The sequence below is a fragment of the Acanthochromis polyacanthus genome, chromosome 18 (genome assembly GCF_021347895.1).
Source record: "Acanthochromis polyacanthus isolate Apoly-LR-REF ecotype Palm Island chromosome 18, KAUST_Apoly_ChrSc, whole genome shotgun sequence".
Lineage (NCBI taxonomy): Eukaryota > Metazoa > Chordata > Actinopteri > Pomacentridae > Acanthochromis > Acanthochromis polyacanthus.
The window spans coordinates 15,744,563-15,765,005 of NC_067130.1; the positions used below are offsets into that span (position 1 = coordinate 15,744,563).

A 20,443-nucleotide genomic window follows, 5' to 3' on the forward strand; every position below is an offset into this window, starting at 1 on the left:
CCCAGCTACAAGAGCAAAAGCTGATTAATAAATTATGAATCAGAGGGAAGGAACTATCATTATGTGAAAGTAAGTCAGACACAAGCATATACTTTTATCTTCTCCCTGCTCTTTCCATCAATCTCCTGTCATTCCAGCTTGTAATGTATTCAACGCTGCTTAAAATACATTATTATTTTCGGCATAGAAATTGGATCCATTGTCACAAAATGCCAAAAAAACATAGATTCAAGCTATCAGTCAGAAAAAACAACAGTATACTAGCTTGGTCTCTGAACATTTGCTTTGTTTTGTTTTGTTTTTTTTTTGCAGGTTTTCAAACATTTAAATACCAGCAAGGCAATAACAGGCAAATTAATCAATATTGAAAACATTTTTTTTCCTTTCTGGATGGAAAAATTAGCCAAGTAGTCCATCAAATGAAAGCTAATAAGCAACAGCTGTGATCATCTATCAATAGCTTCAAGCAATAACTGCAAAAATATTTACTGGTTGAGGCTTCTCAAATGCGATAGATTCTCCATGATAAAAAGTTCATATATTTAGATTTTAGACAGTTGGTTAGACAAATAAAGCCAACTCAAGCCATCATGTTGGGTGCTGTGCTCTACTTGACACTTCATACACAGAACAAATGATCAGAAGATTTATCATTAGTAAAAATACTTGTTAGTTGTAGTTTTATGCTCATTTTTTGCAGCAGAAATGCAAATGTCTAAGCAGAATTACTATAAGAGTTGTCTTAATACAAAGAAACAAAGAAATTAAATAGAAACCACCTGCTGCTAGATCGCCATTTTTTTTCCTGCCTATGAACACAGTCATTTCCAAACCAGAGCCAGATAAAGACAAAATCATTTTCCATTCACCATCTTTTTTCTGCACTCGCATCAGTGGAAAATACAAAGCATCAGTGCGCCAAGGACGAGTGTCCACATTCTGATTTACTTTGGTAAAAATATTCTGAGTAGGAAAATATGAATTTCAAAGATCTGACTACATGTGCAAAACAAATCCGGTTCTCATTAACTCCAGTGAGTTTGTGCAGACTGCATGCAAATCACAGAGTGTCAGCTCTGTCATTGTTGGCTGAAGAGTTACCAGACTTAAAGCCAAACCTGCCCACAGAATTTGCTACAGCCTGCTCTTCTGGCCCTCAAACCGAAGACTAATAACTTCTACTCCTGCTCTAGATTTGCTTCCATTCTTTCATCTGTGGCCTCTGACACCTGACCTGGTCCCTGCAGGAGGGAGTAAGTGGGGGATCCAAGGAGGTGCTTATTATTTCAGGACACAGCCCCACTCACTGTGATGCATGTACTATTGTGGTAGTACATGAAAGAAAACAAATAGAACCGAGTAGCTAAATATTTTCTATCATCCAGGAAGTGGGAAACGGGTTCAAACAGAGAACAAAGGAGACACTTAGCAGTTAGTAAATGTATGTAGGTTGTCCATGGGCTGTAAGAAAACAAACGCATGCTTGTTTAAGGATCAGCCTCCTGACTCCCTGTCCTTCTTAAGTGGGGATGGAGATTATGTTTCAGGTTAACGCATCGGACTGCCAGTTAATCTGAACTAATGCACATTATTTAGCTACCATTCCAATTCAAATCTGTACCCACAATGAGGGCACACCGACCTGACTATTAGCATATGCAACATTTATAGGGCAAAGATGTATTAGGATGCAGTTTTACATCACCTGGTCAAATTGAAAACACAAAGTCAAATCAAGACACCAGAACTTAAACTGAAACATTCGGGACAGACCTCTGATCAGATTACAACAGAATTTGGTTTGGAAAATGTAAGTTTCATTAAGGGCTCAGACAAACTGTTCTCAGATAAAGCATTTCAACATTAAGCATTCCGCAAGGGCTAATTTCCAAATCAAGGTTTATTAGGATTATTAGGGCATTTCTTTGCTTCTTCAATCTCTGCCTTACATCACTTATAATAGAGGTTTCTTCCTCCACCTGACGGAATGAACTGTTGCTTCTATTTAGTAAAACACGGACGTGATGTTGACCAGAAGCTGAAAATGGCATTAACGAAAAGAGAGCTGTTAGAGGAGCTTCTAGGGAGTCCAATAATACATTTATATCTTATGTAATAGGCTTTCAAGATATTATTGTGTCAAATCTTGATGTGGGATTCATTTTCAGAACACTAACTCTCAAACTTGCATCACTTATCCATATGAACTGTTTATCCAGGATGGCAAATGAACAACCGTGAAGAGCAAATGTACCACATACACCAAGCCTATTCCTATTCCTCATTCAGTGTCAGAAAAATGTTGTGAAGCGTGACACCAACACGTGTACGTCTATCTCAACAAAACCCGTGACTCTTATCTGAACTTCTGCTTCTCAGTTCTACCACAGAGGGCAGTAGAGAGTCAGTGTGCCTCAATACCTCCTGGAGTTTAAATTAGGAAATTAATTATCATTGAAAATGTGACCGTCTTCAAGCTTTTGGAGCAACATTTAGGCAACAATGCACAATGCCCTTCAATGACAGAAATATACAGCTTGTACAAAATAAGAACTATTTCACATGGTCATCTCTCTGTTTGGACGATGAAGCCAAGAAAGTGAGAGCACGGAACCAGATTCTGGAAGATATTGCCTCTATGCCACATCAGCAGAGTGAGTTGACTTACTTCACAATATAACTGGTAATAGCAGAACTGCACTGATTTTTAAAAACGCCTGAACAAAAGCTCCTGGGGACACTTTTATTGGAGTCTTACCGCCTCTGTAGAGGTCAGTGTGCTGCTCTGATGATCACAGCAAAAATCAATACACCATTAAAAACACAGGAAAAGAGAAAGAAGGGAGTCTTTTCATTGGTCAACGGAGAGAACAGAACACATAGCAGGAAAAGGAAATAGCTGGCTCATGAATTAAAACAGATGCAAATAAGGCACAAAAATAACTTTTCTGCATGTAATCAGACATTACTGTACGTTTAAGAGAATTTAGAAGCAAATATTCTCAGTTATTTCAAACCTTGCAACCCATTAGGTCATTTTAGAGACTAAGAAGTGTAAAAAAAATAGATCTTAAATTTATTTAACTGGAAGTACAAGTTTCAGAGGAATGTAATTATAGATGACTTCCCAGATGTGCACATCAATAGTTTCCGGCACACACTAACAACAAACATATAACTGGTAGAAATGGCCAGTTATCTAACTAACTACTGATTTGATAAATAAGAAAAAATCTATTTTACAGGATGTAAAGCTATTGCAATTATTTTGTTGCAGCAGTATGAATGTATTTATGACAAAGCTAAAAATGTCTCTTCAACCAAACAAAATCTGGCTTCATGCTTTCACAGGCCAGTTTCATTCCTTCCAAACTTAGCTTCAACCTGTCACACTGTGTAAGTGAAAACCCATCAAAGAAAAGAAAGACAAAGAATAGACTAGAGTAGGGGGGTAATCAACAGAGGCTGAGGGGACAGATGTTCAGCTCGAGTGAAGACAATCGGACAAGAGGCCTATAGATGCTATTGTCTTCTTCATGGTTCAATGTGTCGACCATGCAGCTAGGACAGTAGGCTGGGGGTGTGAAAACATCTCAACAACTGGAGGAGGAGCTTATTTCTTGTCTTCTGTTCTGGACTTCTCTTCCACATGTTGGTTCAAGTGGACAGAACCGCAGGCCATAAACTGATCTGGGGTCCATATCCAGACCAAGCTGGAAGTCCTGGCAGTTTGACACCAATTTAATCTGATTGAGACAAAATGGTTTAAGAGTGGAACTAAATGTTTGTCTATTAGAGGCTTTATGGTAGCATGAATGAGTTATTTTAGGAGCATCATTAGCTGGCAAACTGTAGAGAGAATGTGAAATAGAAAGACACTACATCTATCTGCCACTGTTCATCATGCTGTGAAAGCCCTGCCAATTAAAACAGGAAACAAGCAGCCCAATTGTTCTCGAAAAACTATCTCTGCCTTGTAGACTAAAGCAATGTGGCACAAAATGTCTGATTCTCTTGACTTGTTCTTCGAGTGATGATCCACCACCTTTCATACAGCGTTTTACTGACCATAGCAGAGCGGATAAACCCCAGACTCAGCGCAGCGGAGCGGCCAGTGAAGCAGAGCCACGGAAATCTACTGCCGTCCATGAGTTGGTCAGTGCAGTGTTTCAGTGGGCGTCCGGCAACAAGAACAAATATTTGGTGGAGATGCCAAACCCTCTTTCGAATACACATCAAGCTTTGTCCAAGAAAGCGGGGCGGAACAATGTCTCCATAGCCCGGCGTAACCCCTGCTTCACAGAGGAGTCACAGGAAAGGGGACAGTAGCCTCACACACTCACACACACAAACACACACGTGAACACTCATAAACAAAGACAGATGATCATGTGCGGATCCACTGAATAGCTTCCCTCAGCTATTTCACTTTGGGTTATTAAAGGTTGGAAAGGGTTTGTCAGCCCCCTGCCAACCCACACTGAATGAGGATTTGACACATGATTGCAAACAACCTACACTGACAATTTCCACTATACTTGAAAACAACAAATCCATTTTGTAACGTTTCAATCTGTATATACCTCACCATACACTAATGAAGCTCTGCTATATTACTAAATGCAGACCAAATCATAAGAACTGAACTACCATTTGCAAAGACACTTCCATTCTGGATAAATCATCAGTTGCCGGGTGTTAGATAATATTATGAAAATATCCTCCCAAAAGAACTAGACACATGCCCAGAGATGTACAGAAAACTTTCTGCAAAATATGAGCAGCTGTTTGGGGCAGTGGGTGACCTTTATGTGTAAGGGCTCTTGTTTGCATGCCATGTAGATATTTATAGAAACAACGCCTCTGCCGGTCTGAAATTTAAGAATGTGTGTTGGTGTATGCACACGTGTATCATGCATTGGTGCTCATATATTTCTTCTCCGTGCCTGCTTGTACACTGCACCAGTTGCTATTTAATCTCCTGTGTTTTAACAGTGGTGAGAAGCATGGCTGAACAATTCATCAAAATAGTATTGCAATGAGATTAAGCGCGATATCCACATCACAAGAGCTGCAGTGTTCTTGGCAAAGGTAAAATGAACCACAAAATGCCATTTGAAATGAAGCATTGGAGTGAAACAGAGATGGGTTTGTGGTTAACATGCTTGCTAATCACAGACTTCTTTTTTTAAACAATATTTTCGGTGGAAATGAAAAAAAAAAAGAACATTTACAAAAAAATGTCGCATGGTATGATATTTTTCTGCATATCATTCAATCCTACTGAAAAGTATCACGTATGAGTAGCTGGTTCCCCAGATAAGAAAACCTTCTTGTGACAGTTAAGTAACAGGAAATTGTTGCTACTCAGCTGTGAGTCATAATAACTGGAAGGGTGGTCAACTCATTCACAGACCTTAAAAAGAAAGTTCGACTGCAGCTTCTTTTAGGCTCCACCCTTTGTCAAATGAGTTATTCATTTCACAAAGTGCAATCTCCCATCCTGTTGCGCACCAGTTATCCAGTATACGACAAACATTATATGACTGGTGCACTATGCCTTTGACTAATCACTATGTACGTTTGAATGGAAAGAATTAGGCTGCAAATATGACTAAATTCAGGATGCCTCTACGTCTCTGCTCACTTACAGCACTGGTCATCTTCATCTGCAGTAACACCTGCAGATACTCTTCATAAGGACTCAGCTCAGGCTCTTCTTTTTGCTCTTCCTTCTCTGGTTTGACAGAAAAAGCATTGTCCAGGAAAATAAAAAACTCACTTCTTCTCCGCAACATGGTCACAGTTGTCAAGTCGTAAAAGAGTCAAAAGAAGGAAAAATTAAGTCAATCCATCTTGGTGGGATAAAATACACTAGAAGAACAAGTCTTAGCCAAGCAGCCAACCGTTAACGGATTTAAGATCCACAATATGGTGGTGTAGAGACTGACTCCAAACACAACATATATCCTGGTAATAGCTAATCCAAGAACGTATTCATCTCATGAGGGTCAATCGAAGCTCAACAAGTGCAGGCAGAATCAAAAGCGTAATGAGAATGAACAACAGAAATGTTGTAACTAGCACAGAACTTGATTAAGTGACGCTGTTATTAATCTGATTATTGCACCTCCCCTCTAACTACCTTTCCATCCAATGGGCTGCTCGGTGGATTAATCCTGCTGGGCCCACAAAAACACATTAGCCATTGTCCCCACTGAGCTGTTTTTGTTCTTTCTGGAGGATAAACCGCTTTAATTCTTATATAACATATTCTCTGGAATGATGGAAAACTTTGAACTTTAGAATATGCTCAATACGAAGGAACTGCAATGACGCTTTATATACCAATCTGCTTCAACAGCATACTAGTGGCATCGATTGAACATCATCCCTCATTCATTTGGTGGACAAGTTGGAAGCAATCCAGATTTGCCTGTGATAGGCTGCCTCTCAGCCCAGGAGCTTGATAACATTGTATGGATATGGATGGCTAAAGCAAGAGAGGTATTGATTGAGTAATGAATCCATGTCAGCGCTATGACACTGGCCTGACACGGTGAACGCCTACACACTTTAAATCTAAGCGTTTATGCACTGCCTGCACTTTGCTAAAATGTTGCACTTTCAGCTGATGAAGTTAGTTTCCACACATTCTAAAAGCTAACATGAGCCAATTATTGTCAAAAAAATCTGTATCAGTATTACAGTTCTTAATTCAATTCAAAGTTCCCAGAAGCAGTGTTGCCAAAGCATCAAAATACAGTTTGTCCAAAAATCCGGATGTTAACACAATGACAGAAATTGAACATCAATATAATATTAAAATGGATATCTATCAATTATATCTGTACAGTATATCATAAAGGGGCTTTCTGTGTGTATGTATCTATGTCATGCACTGTTCCTCAGACTGATACGTGTTTTAAATTTTAAATGGTCATTAGTCTCTTTGAAATGTGAAATTACAGAGATTAAGTCCACCAATAAGAAGTTGTGCTACAGCCCAGTCAGCCTTATGTGACAATTAAGATAATAGTTCGTCCACCAGTTAGCACTGACAAGTTTACTTTCCAACTGTAAAAAAGATTGCTTATAATTTATAAAATGAAACTAACCTAGGTGATCTAAATTTTGGCCCTTTTGTTTAGTCTCTGTTATGTCATTGTTGTCCAGCAGATAAAAGCTGACACACAGCATGAAACATGCAAGAAACCAAAACGGCGAGTTCATACTGCTGTGTGTAAATGACACCCTGATCAGCTGTTCACTAGTAATACAGATGTTACACAGGTTTCATGTGAATCTCCTATAAAGGCAGTCCTGTTGCGTGCTGCCATGACATGTCTGATTTAGATGTTTTCTGTTGAACATACTAACAACATGTTGCTTTGCAGTGGGTCAAAATATAACCTCTACGATTACTATACTTGGTTACCAGTAGGTGTCAGTCCTTATCATTCTGGTTGCATTGGATCTTGTGCAATTTGAAAAAAAAAAAAAATTACATACAAAAAAACAACACTAGCTTGTAATTAAGTCTGCTGGCAAACATTATGGGAGGAAATGAGAGACTAGATTAAACATGTTTGCATTTTATGTGTTCTAGACTCCGACCCGACTGTGTGTCTTGCTTACAGTTTCACATCATAAATAGATCTGTCAAAAAGTTTTTTTTCCTGTCAGTCTCATGTAAGACTTCTCTTCTTGCACAGGCTCTTTACTCAATACATTCTAGCTTCAGATGGCAAGAGTCAAATCACTCTCTTGAAGATCCAGTCATATTTCAGTACGGCTCCATGCAGCTATGTACCAACCATGTACTGCATTTCCTTTTTGGGTCTTGTACTACTTGTCCTCCTCTTCAGTTACAGAGTACAACTTAACTTAGATAGTGCAGAAAGATGACATAAAAGTAATCAGAAAACTCATGTAACTGCAGCAGGGTTGCTCTTTTAAATCAGAACATTGTTTTTCATTGGAATGGCCATCACATACAAACATACAGCAGCTGTTCTCAATGTCATGGCTTTCCTCTCACTGAATTTAACAGTTTATTAGCAAATCAGTCCATGGGTTGACACTCCACACTCACTCAATTATTAAATAGTAAACAGCAGAAACACTCTAAATAATGCACATGAGGGAGTTATTATGTTGGATCTATTCCTCTTACACCAAACACACACTTCTACAGCTGAATACATATATATAGTCATAATGAGAAAACTAACCTGCTAACTGACCACAAAGGGTTTGAAACCAAAGCTCGACACACTTCTTTCCTCTCTTTTACACTAACGCTACAATATTTACATTACTTCTCGAAGGGTAAAGGCTTCTGAGGACTTGGAATACATAAGTACTGCCACTGTACTGTCAAAATGAGCTGGGATCTCTGGTTGGTAAAGTTTCACAGGCAAGTTCTCTGAGTTATGTGGCAGCACTTTCACTCCACCCTGGCTTGCCTCATGTCAGGATATGAGTAAAGATGCCACTTTTCTAGAGGCTGCCTGACACGGCAAGCAGATTACTCATCTAGGAGGCACTCTGGTCTGTCAATGTGTTTAACGCACTTTTTATGCAAGACAGCTGCAAGCGGGGTATTCTATGCTAATGTGCAGAACACTGAGGGGTAACACCTATTCAGAGAGACGCGTAAACCTATCAAATTTGTGCAGAGGGATATCATTATTGAATGCAGCCAGGCCTCACTAGGGACAATGATGGATAGAATTTCAAATGACACTTTCTGCCAAAACCCTTTTCTAATACAATTAATGCTTTCCACCTTCTCTGTCTGGCATCACCACCCTGCATAGTGCCCTAATGAAAATAATAATCCAGCTAAAGCTAATAGGTTCTGATACAGTAGCCTGCAGATTTCTGAGCAGCAACAGATTGCAACACAACGCACTATCTTGCCAGGAGGCTTCCTTAAGCTCACACAGCCGCTTAATATAATCACAAAAATATGAGGTTAATTCTTCACAGTAAAGGGAAAAACCTAAGCTTAGAAACACTGCACAAACATGTTCATGGCTAATGAGCTACATTTTTGAAGTTGCATCCATTAAGCCAGTGAGTCAACATGATGAAAGAAGCAAAGAAAAGAGCAAGTGAGAAATTTTACAGAAAGGCATGAGTGGGCTGGAGTAAATGCTGGATTTATCTTCAGCAGTTAGAATACTTTAAAGCAGTGGGAGACAAACGTGTGGCAACTGCATGGCTGCATGATCCGGTTTTCATTATACGTTTGAATCATTTCACATTAGGGAGCTATAAAATAGCTGATGAAAAGGTTTGCATGGTGCAGAACGTGTGCAATGACCACATCTGGCATCCCTTAAAAATAGGGGGATTTCAAGGAGGCAAAATAACAGGCCACCACTGACACACAAGCGTCAAACCTACTGTTTTTTGGCCTCGGAAGCATCCCCAGACTTCATGACAGCACAGATGGAGACAACAGAGGCATCAAATTTACACTGTCATCTTTACCACTTCGGCACACATGCAAGTTGGTCTGTTTACCAGAGGGCTACCGCAAACATCCACACTGTCGCATCCAATTGTATTTTAGGGATAAGAACTACAGGCACAAAACACTCAAGGAGTCAAATCTGGAAAGAGAAAAATCTCCTCTTCAAAACACTGGGATATACAGCTGTGCTTAAGTTTACATATCCTGGGCTGGCAAAAACTTGTGAAATATTGTCCGTTTTATTCAGAAAATATGCTTTGATCATGGAAAAACTTTTCTTTCATTTAGGGGTAGTGGTCAGACAAAGTTATTTAATGTCACGCAATTGTATTTGCTCTGATGATTAATGTTGTCATTAAACTATGGTACATATTTTACAAATTCTGCCAGGGTATGTAGATTTATGAGCACGAGTGTATGTCTTTGCGTATCATTTGTTTTCTCCATTAGATATAAGCTCACTTGAAGTAGACAAAGATTTCTTCTTGGCATTGTTTCACATCTGAGCTCAAAACCTAAAATTACAGTTTCTTCACAATCCAACACATTTTTTAAACCAAAGAAGTCAAAGATCGGGTGAAACTATGTAAATAATAATAATAATAATAATAATAATAATAATGGTTACATTTATATAGCACTTTTCAAGACACCCAAAGCGCTTTACAATGAATCCATCATTATTCATACGCTCACACATTCTGACTCTGGTGGTGGTAAGCTACATTTGTAGCCACAGCTGCCCTGGGGCAGACTGACGGAAGCATGGCTGCCAATCCGCGCCTACGGCCCCTCCGACCACCACCAACATTCACATGCATTCATACACCAGTGTGAGAGCACTGGAGGCAAGGTGGGTTAAGTGTCTTGCCCAAGGACACAACAGCACATGACTAGGCGAGAGCGGGAATCGAACCGCCGACCCTTCGATCATTGGACGACCCATATATTTTTTGGACATGTGCCACCTGTCAGAAGTCTTTTGGTTAACTGAATACCTGATGAGCTACTTTGCTTACAGGCTTCAGAGCTTTAGCTACAATGGCGAACAGCTAAAAATAGGAAGGGTCGCACAAAAAAAGACATTGCAGGCCTTTGTTCATGAACAGTCACCTTGAATAGCCATAAAACAGCTAACAATAGCCATCTGCTCTCTGCTACTGTTACTCTACTACTCAGCTGAGGGAAGCTCTACGCTGTCACTGACTAAAGAACAAATCATGCTGACAGTATGTAGGACAATATAACAGTAATTAGGAGAACACGGACGGCTACAAAGCTCAGGTGACAATATGTCAGAGCTCAAGTAACTGAGGCCCTATAGCTGTGTAATTTCCACTGTCACAGCAGTGATTAGAGACTGGCTTTACAAATAACAGAAGAGGCGGTGACTAAAAATTAGAGGCTGCAACGGGAAGGATTGAGTCATATTTTCATGGACAACATGACAAAACAGCTCTCCTTTCCTATTCTGTTTTGAGGAAGCTGAGGGACGGCAATTGTGGTCAGAAAACACCCAAAGCTGAAGTTATTACTTTTAATACAGCAAATTCATCAAACAGCAAACACATTCTGATTTATCCGATTTATAAATGATTTAGCCAATTATCACAATTGCTACTGATTAACAAAGGGTGAGTCAAAACAGAAACTATCTGCGTATCTTCTATGGCAGTATGAGCCTACTTTGTGTAAGCAGCCCTTCCTTCTCACTTCTCTCTGCTCTTCACTCCCTGGGGTGCAGTCTGGAGGCTTCAGATCAAATGTGGATCCATTCATCACCACTTTACCGTCACAGGGGTTCAAAGAAAGAGGAGAAGAGAAAATTGGCTTGAGGTGGTATCACTGAGTCAGCAGGTGGGTGGCAATGAGTGTAAGATTTAATGGGGAGGCCTGCTGTAGTCTGGCAAAGGTTTCAGGCTCTGACCCCCACTGACTCCACCACACTGACTGAGGGAAACAAAGCAGCTCTGGTTTCAGTCCTGGAAGTGCCCTGAATGTCAAGTGAACAGCGGGGGACAAGGCTAGACACTGGGGGGAACCGAGACGAGGTGCAATGGCCGAAAACACAGAGGAAATCTCAATCTAACCCTGGGCTGTTTTCAAGCTCCAAACAACAGCACCAGGAGATCAGCACTGATACCTCACCGCTGTGAATGCATGACGAAAAGCTAGACAAACAAGAGCATGAGGTTTTGATTGAACTTTCCTGTCTGAGCCCCTCTGGCAAAGTCTGGGACACCGCTTAACAACACGGGAGAAAACAAGCAACACTGAAAAGGCCTCTCCAGATGATACCACTTTCCCTTTTAAGTTACATAAGGGGCAGTGGCATTTGCCAACAACTTAGAAAGATTGCAAGACAAGAGCAGACATCTACACCTTGACTTGCACTGATTATGCAAAGACAGCCACCTCTGTGTGAAAAAGACACAAAAACCTGACAAGTACATTTTAGAGATCACACGAGCCATTACGCCTCCTAGTTTAAATACAGTGCGGATGACACCAGAGCAGTTTAACTTACCTTGAGCTGCTGTTCTTTGAACAGAGTTTCGGCCTTGTCCATCTTGCTTTAGCAATTACTTGTGTGAAACTAAAAACACTTTTACATCCTGCAGACTATGAAGAGTTAGTGAACCTTTCATGGAACTGTGAATCCAGTTCCCAAATTAACCACGTGAGAGAAGTGAAACAATCAAGGTGTGTCATAGTGGAAAGGTGTAGTAGGCACATTGTCTAATGTAATGAAACTCTTCTGGTTTTTTTAGTTTGAGCTACTTTGCACACTTGTGTGTTGTTTTTATCTTTTCTGATTGCATTGTGTTGTTTGCTCTCCCTTTGCAAAATAAGTTTGGCCTCTTTAGTAACACCTCTGCTGCTTCATTCTACCAGCTCGATCTGATGCCTGAGCCAACCCAGAGGAAACACTGTGGTCTCCCTTTCTTCAGACTTTCTTCGACACTTCACGCGAATCTGACTTGATTTAGAATGCTTATTCAGAGTGCAATGCACCTACTGTTAAATAAAAAAGAGTCGTGTAATATTTTAGTCTTTTTCAGACCCTACTTCCACCGTGAAACTGTCACATGTTTCACCACATTTGACTTCCTTCTTCTTTCGTCACATTTGTACAAAATGCCTATTAAGGAGGGGTTTGGGGTCCTTGCTCTGCATGCATGCCATTCTGATCCATTTACTGCATTCTGTGCTTTCACAAAAAGAAAAACAACTGTCATCTTCTAAGAATCTGGCAAAAAACTTTGGCGCCAACCTCCAGAGCATTTCAGTGCAGAGACAACACAACTGTGTCAAAATCAAAAGAAGTTTAACACCCTGAGAATGAGCTCAGTGGTAGATGAATCAGAATAAATGCTGCAAGGCAAAACTAAAGTCTTCTCAAACACTGTTTTTGAAAGGTTTCTGCTGGTATCTTGCTGTAATGTTACAAGGACAGGACAGTGATGTCAGCAAACATTCACACAGTCTGTCTTTAAGAACATAGTGAATACTATAATCAGTGCTATGATGTTGCACTAAAGGTATTCAAGAGTTTGGAGTCAACCGACTGGTGCTGTACTCACTGTGAGTAACAAAGTTCAAACAATAGAAGCCCACTGCAATCATTTCTGCTTGTTTATTTATCCAGTTTGTTTATCTGAATGTGAATTTCTAGCTGTAGCATGGCTCGTATTCACAAAACCCCATCAAGTAAACTGCTCGATCAATATAATTTGATACAGTTCAGCCGTGCTCGTCCTCGACTGCAATAAAGTTGCGGTTCTATTCTACTGATTCCATGAAACAGTAATGATAGCGGGTATCACAGCAAGACCTGTTTGCACTGCCTCACCACAGTCATGTCGGTGAAGCGGTTGAGAAACCCTGCTCGACTTCCTGAAATATCATTTACTTTCCTGTTCAGAGAGAGGTACAACAGGATGAGCGTGATAAAATGTGTCATGCATGTGTTGCTTCGTCTTTCATCCGTCATGTTGCACCATTTAATCTTCTTAGCTACCTTTAAGACAATGAGCAGAATCATTGCAAAATTTAGTCTGTCTAAAATACCGAGTTGATCCATTTTACATAAATCCTACATGTCAAAAATAATGAGTAGTTTAGGAAGTCGCCACTATAAAAACAAAAGCTTAGAACTATAGCTGCCAATGAGCCAAAATTGAAAGCCATGATAATTGGTACACTTTAAGGCAGTTAGTGAGCAAAAGTGAAGGCATTTTTGGATTTCAGCTCCTTAAATGCATGCATTTGCTGATTGCCTATGTTTAAAATCACTGTAAACCACACAAACTGTTAAAAGGACAAAACAAGTCATTTGAAGATGCCTCTGCATTTGTTTTGCATTTCCTTGACCAAGAAAGACTGCAAGTGGCAGATTTATATCTAATGAAGATAACTGTTAGTTTTAGCCCTACTTGTAAATACTAAAGATACTTGCAGTCTAACCCACTACATCCTGGCCTTGCCCGACATAAAAGTGTAGGTGCTGGGACAACAACACAACAGGCTGTGTGCATTATCCGGTGACCACCTGTAGAGTACTGCTGAACTCAATCTGCCTCCCTATTGCAGAGGAGAAGATTAAAGAAACAAGTGTCTGGATTCCATTCGGTCCACAAGGGGGGAAAAAAAAGCAAGCATCTGGTTGTAATACATTATTCTCTGTAAAAGCTCAGTCTCTGTTTTAAAAACTTGCAAACGTTTTCCAGACTCATAGGTACACATGAAAGCCTATGACGTACCTGAAGGCTATGTTTGCTTTGCATGACTACCTGGGCAATGGTGTTCCTCGGTCAAGTGTTGCAGTAGAAAAGTTAAAATACACTGACAACACTGGGAAAACACAAAGAATGCAGAGTGCCAGTGGTTTTCTTTGTGAACTTTGGACCAGGTAAATTACTGGAGAATTTTAGTGGCGTGTCTCCCCCTCCCTCTTTTCTTAGAAAGGAAAACACATCTCTGATCTAACTATCTCCAGGCCCCTTCCGCCGCTTGGTAAAGAAAATAAAAAAATGTACTTATAATATTGACTTTAGAGTGGAGTTTGCATCCATGCAAAAGTGCTAAACACTGCATCACAGAGAAAGTATTTGTTCAGGAGGGAATTTTGCCCTCAGATCAAAATTGAACGCAGCAATTCATCAAATCAGACACCATATGAAATGAAAAAGCTGTTATTGCCATAAATATTTGCACTAAAAGGAGTGCAACACGGGTTTATGTCAATACTCTCTGACCCCTCTAGCAGGTTCAAATGCCAGCTCCGTGTAGTAACTTGCAAGCATATAGGCATGCATGTTTGCACTGACACACAAACATACCACCTTTCATTTAAAAATGAATCCTGCAACAACAAGGCAGCGCCTCTGCCGGGACATTCTGTCTGCACAGACAGCAGAATGACAGCTTTTCCAGTGGTTCATTTCCACAACAAAACAACACAAGCCATTGGAGACAAAACCCTGGCAACCCCTGCAACTGCTTATTATCAAGTCAATAAAAATAGTTTGACACAGTCCTGTAATCTGCATTACTGCTTTGCTGGTAGTTTACAACACACTGCTCTCCATGTGTAATAGAATATATTGAAACATCAGTGACACAGTCAGTGGGTGGCTTCATAAGGGCAACTATCAGGTCATAGTAAATTTAACACTCTTTGAAAATCAGTCTCAGTGGGATGAAAAGTGACATCATGGCAGAGGAATTTATTGCAGTGAGGTCACTGGGCTCCTTCTTTGTCTTCTATTGGAACTTTTAAACCAAATTAAACAGGAATAAGGTATAAGATCACCCAAAGTCCTAACCTATCAGAAATTTTTGCGTTTTAATCAGTGTTGTGAACGAAAGGAAAAGCAGCCAAGGTTTAAGTTGCTGTGACTACAAGTTTATAGAATTATCGAGACTTAAATCAGGGTTAAGTTGTCCTAAAGTGCAGATGAATAGATCTTGACCACATGAGTTTCTACTATACATGTGTTGCAGTTTTTGAACATCTTTTACTATTGTCATTTCCAGGCTGGCAACCCTACCACGCTGCAAACTTCAAATCTTCAGAGGATTTGGATCAAGCAGTAAGGTTACTAACCTTAAAAGCAAGTCATTTTCTGTGAATTAGTCACTTTATTGGCAGTGTTCGTCACCCTGCATGCAAATTTTGGAGCAAAAACAATTCATTATTTTCAGTGGACAATGTTGCTGCATCCTTGGCTTAACACTGACAAAGAGGATTGTAACTGGTATAAGGAAACGTATTCAAACCAGAGCTTTTTTTCTCCCTGTAGCAGAATGACAGTGAGGTGCAGTCAGACGATTCGATGCTGCAGCGTGGTCTAACTGCACCTGCAACTATGTCCCCTCTATACTTAGAACAAATGAATAAAATAAAAACAGGAAGGAACAGACGACTTCTATTTGCTATAGCATTACTAATAGATGAAACAACGCCTCGAAGGGTGATCTTTTTCTTCAGCACTTAGTCTTATTTTATCTCTCAAAATATGAAATATGGGCTGAATCTACTCTGGGGCAAAAAAAATTCAAATATTTTCTATTATATGTTGTGAACTGCTTGAATTTAATGTTTTCTTTTACATAAATCAAGACATCTTCATTGTAAATTGAAGCAGAAAATGCCTTAGCTGGTGCATAAAAATTAATCCAGAATTTGAAATGAGAAAAAAAATGAAGGATGCCCTGCTTAATGTGTGTTTCCCAGCATTCAAATCAAACCTACGCCCAAGTTTAAAAGCAATAACCAGTTATCTTTATCCCACCAGTGTTTGCAGAGTATAAATAAGGGAGTTTAACCCCTTCTACCTCTTCTACATGCATTGATAACAGCAGCAAATGCACGTTATTTGCCTGCTTGTTATACATTTATCACATGGCTGGGAAACAAGTGTCACAGCAACATGGACGGACACACACACACACACACTCCTTAACTTGGCACCGCTGGATCTGGGATTTGCAGCTACATTGTGAGGGGGTGTGTGCAAAGCGTGGTTCGAAATTCTCAAAATGTAAACCAAAATGGATGGTGGGCTAACGTTAGCTGCGCATTTTCGTTCGCGCCCTCCTAGCTAACGAAAACACGGACAAGCTTCAGTGATTACGGCTACAAATTAGCCCCCCGTTAGCTAATGTCACTGAGGCTGGACATCCACCACGAAACGAACGGCGCAAGCAAAGCGTCGTTTTAGCGGCAAACCCTGGGGCCACTGCGCATTGTCACCGCCTGTGTGTATCCCAGCTCAGAACCGTTATTTCCCAACAGGAATCGATAAGAAGCGTGAGTGAACATTACAAGTGCACCGAGACTCACCCATAGCTCTGACCCCCAGCTCATGGTTTCAGTACGATGTCCTCGGAATAATCCACAACCCGTATGTTCTCAGCACACACAGCGGCAGCAGACGAGGCTTTTCTGCCTTTGTGTGTCTTCGCCTGTCAAAAAAACGCTCCTGTAGCACGTCGGGTTTTTTTCAGAGTCTCATCCTGTCTGATACAAGATGGCCAGGAGCTGCAGCATAATCTTCAAACAGGATAGTCTCGCTATATGCAGCGTGCGGGCACGCGCCTCGACCCAATGACAGCTGCTTCTGCGCGTGCACGACACGCTTAACCACACACAAAAAAAAAAAAGCTCTGTGGGGGGGTGTCACTGCAGGGTGTCCACCAATAAAGCCTCTACCAATATCTCTGCTGGCTCACTATCTCCTCCTGTGAGAGTGCGCTGCTGAGGAGCTCGGCTCTGGAGTGAATGCTGGGGGGAGGTGGGAGGTTCACAGAGGTCACCACCCATGGCAGATGTTTCATTGAATACTCCCAGAGGGCTTTACACAAACTTTCTGGGCAACCAACCCCACGTTCTCTTTCTTCCTTTGCTTAATCTCTCTTTGATAATGGCAGTCATGCATGGCGCTGGCAACACTCTAGATTTACTAAACATGTACCACAAAGCAGAAATAAGCTGCACTGGAGGCATAGAACACATGTTTCCTATATTTCTTAACAATTTTAATTAAGTATGGGAGTGGGTGTCCATACCCAGGAAATTTTAATCATCAGACATTTAAATTTCTGGATTCTGGCTATTTTAATACACCAATTTCTTCTTTTTCTGGTGACGAGGTCTTTATTTCTGAGAAGAAAACTGTGAATGATATAATGGAATATGATGCAATATATGAATCAAATAGTACACACTTGTCCATCAATTTTTCTCTTTGACCATCCTCTTTTTTGTCTTTTAATTCTGCATGGGACATCTTTAAATGTGTATGTCAATGACAAATCCATTCATTTGAATTAAGTTCTGTGTGTTTTGGCAAGAGTTGCAGCTCACATTCAAAACTGTCTGCTCAATCAGGACACATCACACATATCTGTGTTTGACAAACTGAGGAAAAAAAGGCCAGGCAGACATACTTGTGCAGTTTGTCTGTTTGTTTTTAGTCTTTTTAAAGGATGTATTCCCTGCACTCCTCCTGAACTCTGCACCTCTGCTAATGTTGCATGGAAGCTTTAATGTACCAAGAATTAGGAGATAAAAGAAGGATAGTGTAAGCAGTCTGCCTTTTTGTCATGCTTTACTATTAATCGATTCAACAAATGGGGCCCCTACAGGTTTTCACTGTTTTCCTGCAGTTACAGATGTCCGCTGTATGTATCAATATTGATCTAAGACTTGCAACTTCTCAGTGTATTTTTCCCTCTTTTTTCAATGCCCAGTGTCTTGGAGTTGCTCCTTCTTGTTCCAGCAGATATTAATTCTTCACCTTATAATGGCAGCTAGTTAAGTGAGAATACAAGGCATTCCTGCATCTTAAGCAGCAGTGGGGCAGGGACATGCTATACCTCACACAGCACAGATGTATCTTTGTGGCACATAGCTTTTGTGGCTCTTTGACAAAAGACATGTTGACATGTCACAGTAGGAAATTGCAGTTGCACTGTGAATGTTGGCTCACTGTCAGACTGCCATGGCTGACTGAGACATCTGTTATTGGAAAGACCTGTGCATTTCCAAATAAGTCCAAATCTGTCTGCAGTCTGCTGTGAAACAAAGCAGGGAGATGCACCCACCGAACCATCCCTCCTGATACAAATACCAAATCACCAACTGCTTTTAGTGATAATCATGATTATTGAGATGTGAATCATTCCAATAACTTTAGGTTTTATGATGATGATCCCTGTAATGTTGAGCTCGAAATGACGGAAGCCCAGTTCAGTCACTGGTGTGGCTTGCATTGCTTTAACAACACTGCCATCTAGTGGTGAAGAACAGAGAGACACCACTGTGGGGACTAAGTGTACTAAAGAAAGGGAAGGAAGTGAAGCCATTTCCTTGAATGAAAGCTTGCTTTAAAAAAAAAAAATCAGGAAAAAAAAATCTGCTTAGACTTGACTAACTAATCACGATAATTTTACAGGAGTAATTGTGCAACATTTACTAAAACTTTCAGAGAAATAGAGATATCACTGATCTCATTTCTTATACCTGCACTTCCTGCCATGAGAAAGAGTCATCTGTTTGAAGCAAACACATATCAGTTTCTAATATTACACAGAAGTATTTAAGGCATCCACTATTTAAATCTTCTGTGTGAAGGTAGTTGCAGTATTTATTGCCAAAACTACAGATGAAAAAACAACGCTTAGTCGCTATTTTAGATAAATTTCTTGCAAGATTTCATACACTGCAGTCCAGTACAGCCTCCACATGGTACAAACCTTTGCACTTCTATTTGAATATGACAGAAATGGAGTTCAAATTAGGCTGCTCTTTCAAAATAGTTCAAATGATTTCAGGTATGCATGCAGCTACATAATGGTTTCCAAAATTAGATGGTATTTGACCTACTTAACTCAAACACCTGCTTTTAAGATTTTGCAACAGCAGTCAGACAGACATGCTAACTGCTCTGAGTTGCATAACAGTTGTCTTGTAATACATTACTTTTTTTTTTTTTGCATAAAAATTGCATTGTTACACAATGATATCTTGACTTGGTTACAGTAATGACAGAATATGTTCAGTGTGACTGATTAAGCAGGTTTTAATGTGTCAGTGGTGTGCAGGGAGAACCCTTGTTTTAATTTGGATCATGGATTTAACTTTTGAAGGGGAGACAGCGTCATCTAATGGATTAATCACTTCTTTCGTGAGATTTTAGTTTGCCACCAGGGGTTGCACAAGGGCCTTTGGTGCCATATCCAGACACTCGTCTTGTGCACAATATCACCAAGTTGTGAAATCGAAATAAGAAGGCATGTAATTGTCAGTGGTGGAAAGTACACTGAGTAGATGTACTAAAGTACTGCAGTCAAGGAACATTTTGAAGTTCTTGTACTTTGAGTATTTCCATTTTCTGCCACTCTATATTAATAGTCCACAACAATTCAGAGGCAAATATTGTGCTTTAACTTAAGTTGCCTATGCTAAGAAAACACATTATTGATCCAGAAAGGGAAATTCATAAGCAACCCAGCAGATAATTTGTATAAATAATGATCGTTTGTAGCTTCAATGTTAACGTGATGAACACATTAAAGCATCCACAATTATAATACAGTAATTGGCCAATACATTATTCGAGAAAGTACCATCCTGTTTACTTCTGAGTATGTTAACTTTTAGCACTTAGAGTATATTTTGATGCTAATACCAATGTACTTACACAGAAGTAAAAAAACAAAACATTTATTTAGTATTTTATACACTGTGGTATTGGTATTTTTACCTAAATACAAGATCAGAGTACAGCTTCTTCCTCTAGACATACCACTAATTTGAATGCATTCAGCCATTTATCAATATCACAATAATTATCTGAGGTCTTCTTGGCTCTGTTTTTTTTTTTTCTCACAAGGATAAGGAACAATTTATGTCTTTGAAAGCTTCTACCACCCACTTGTGTTTTAGACAAA

At 40.0% G+C, this 20,443-nt stretch overlaps 1 protein-coding gene across 24 annotated transcripts in view; it reads right to left on the reverse strand.

Annotated features, from left to right (window-relative positions):
- LOC110950497 (formin-binding protein 1) overlaps nt 1-17,250 on the reverse strand; it is a 64,638-nt gene extending 47,388 nt beyond the window's left edge. For 23 of the 24 annotated variants that reach the window (XR_007937409.1, XM_051938145.1, XM_051938143.1 and 20 more), the window contains exon 1: nt 5,652-5,813. Coding sequence is in view for 23 of the 24 variants with exons in the window: in XM_051938145.1 (XP_051794105.1) it covers nt 5,652-5,798 (147 nt within the window). In the remaining variant the exon portion in view is untranslated. Of the gene's footprint in view, nt 1-5,651; nt 5,814-16,832 lie in introns of those variants that run through there. The other variant, XM_022193095.2, reaches the window with a different exon arrangement.
- Between the last annotated feature and the right edge of the window lie 3,193 nt (nt 17,251-20,443).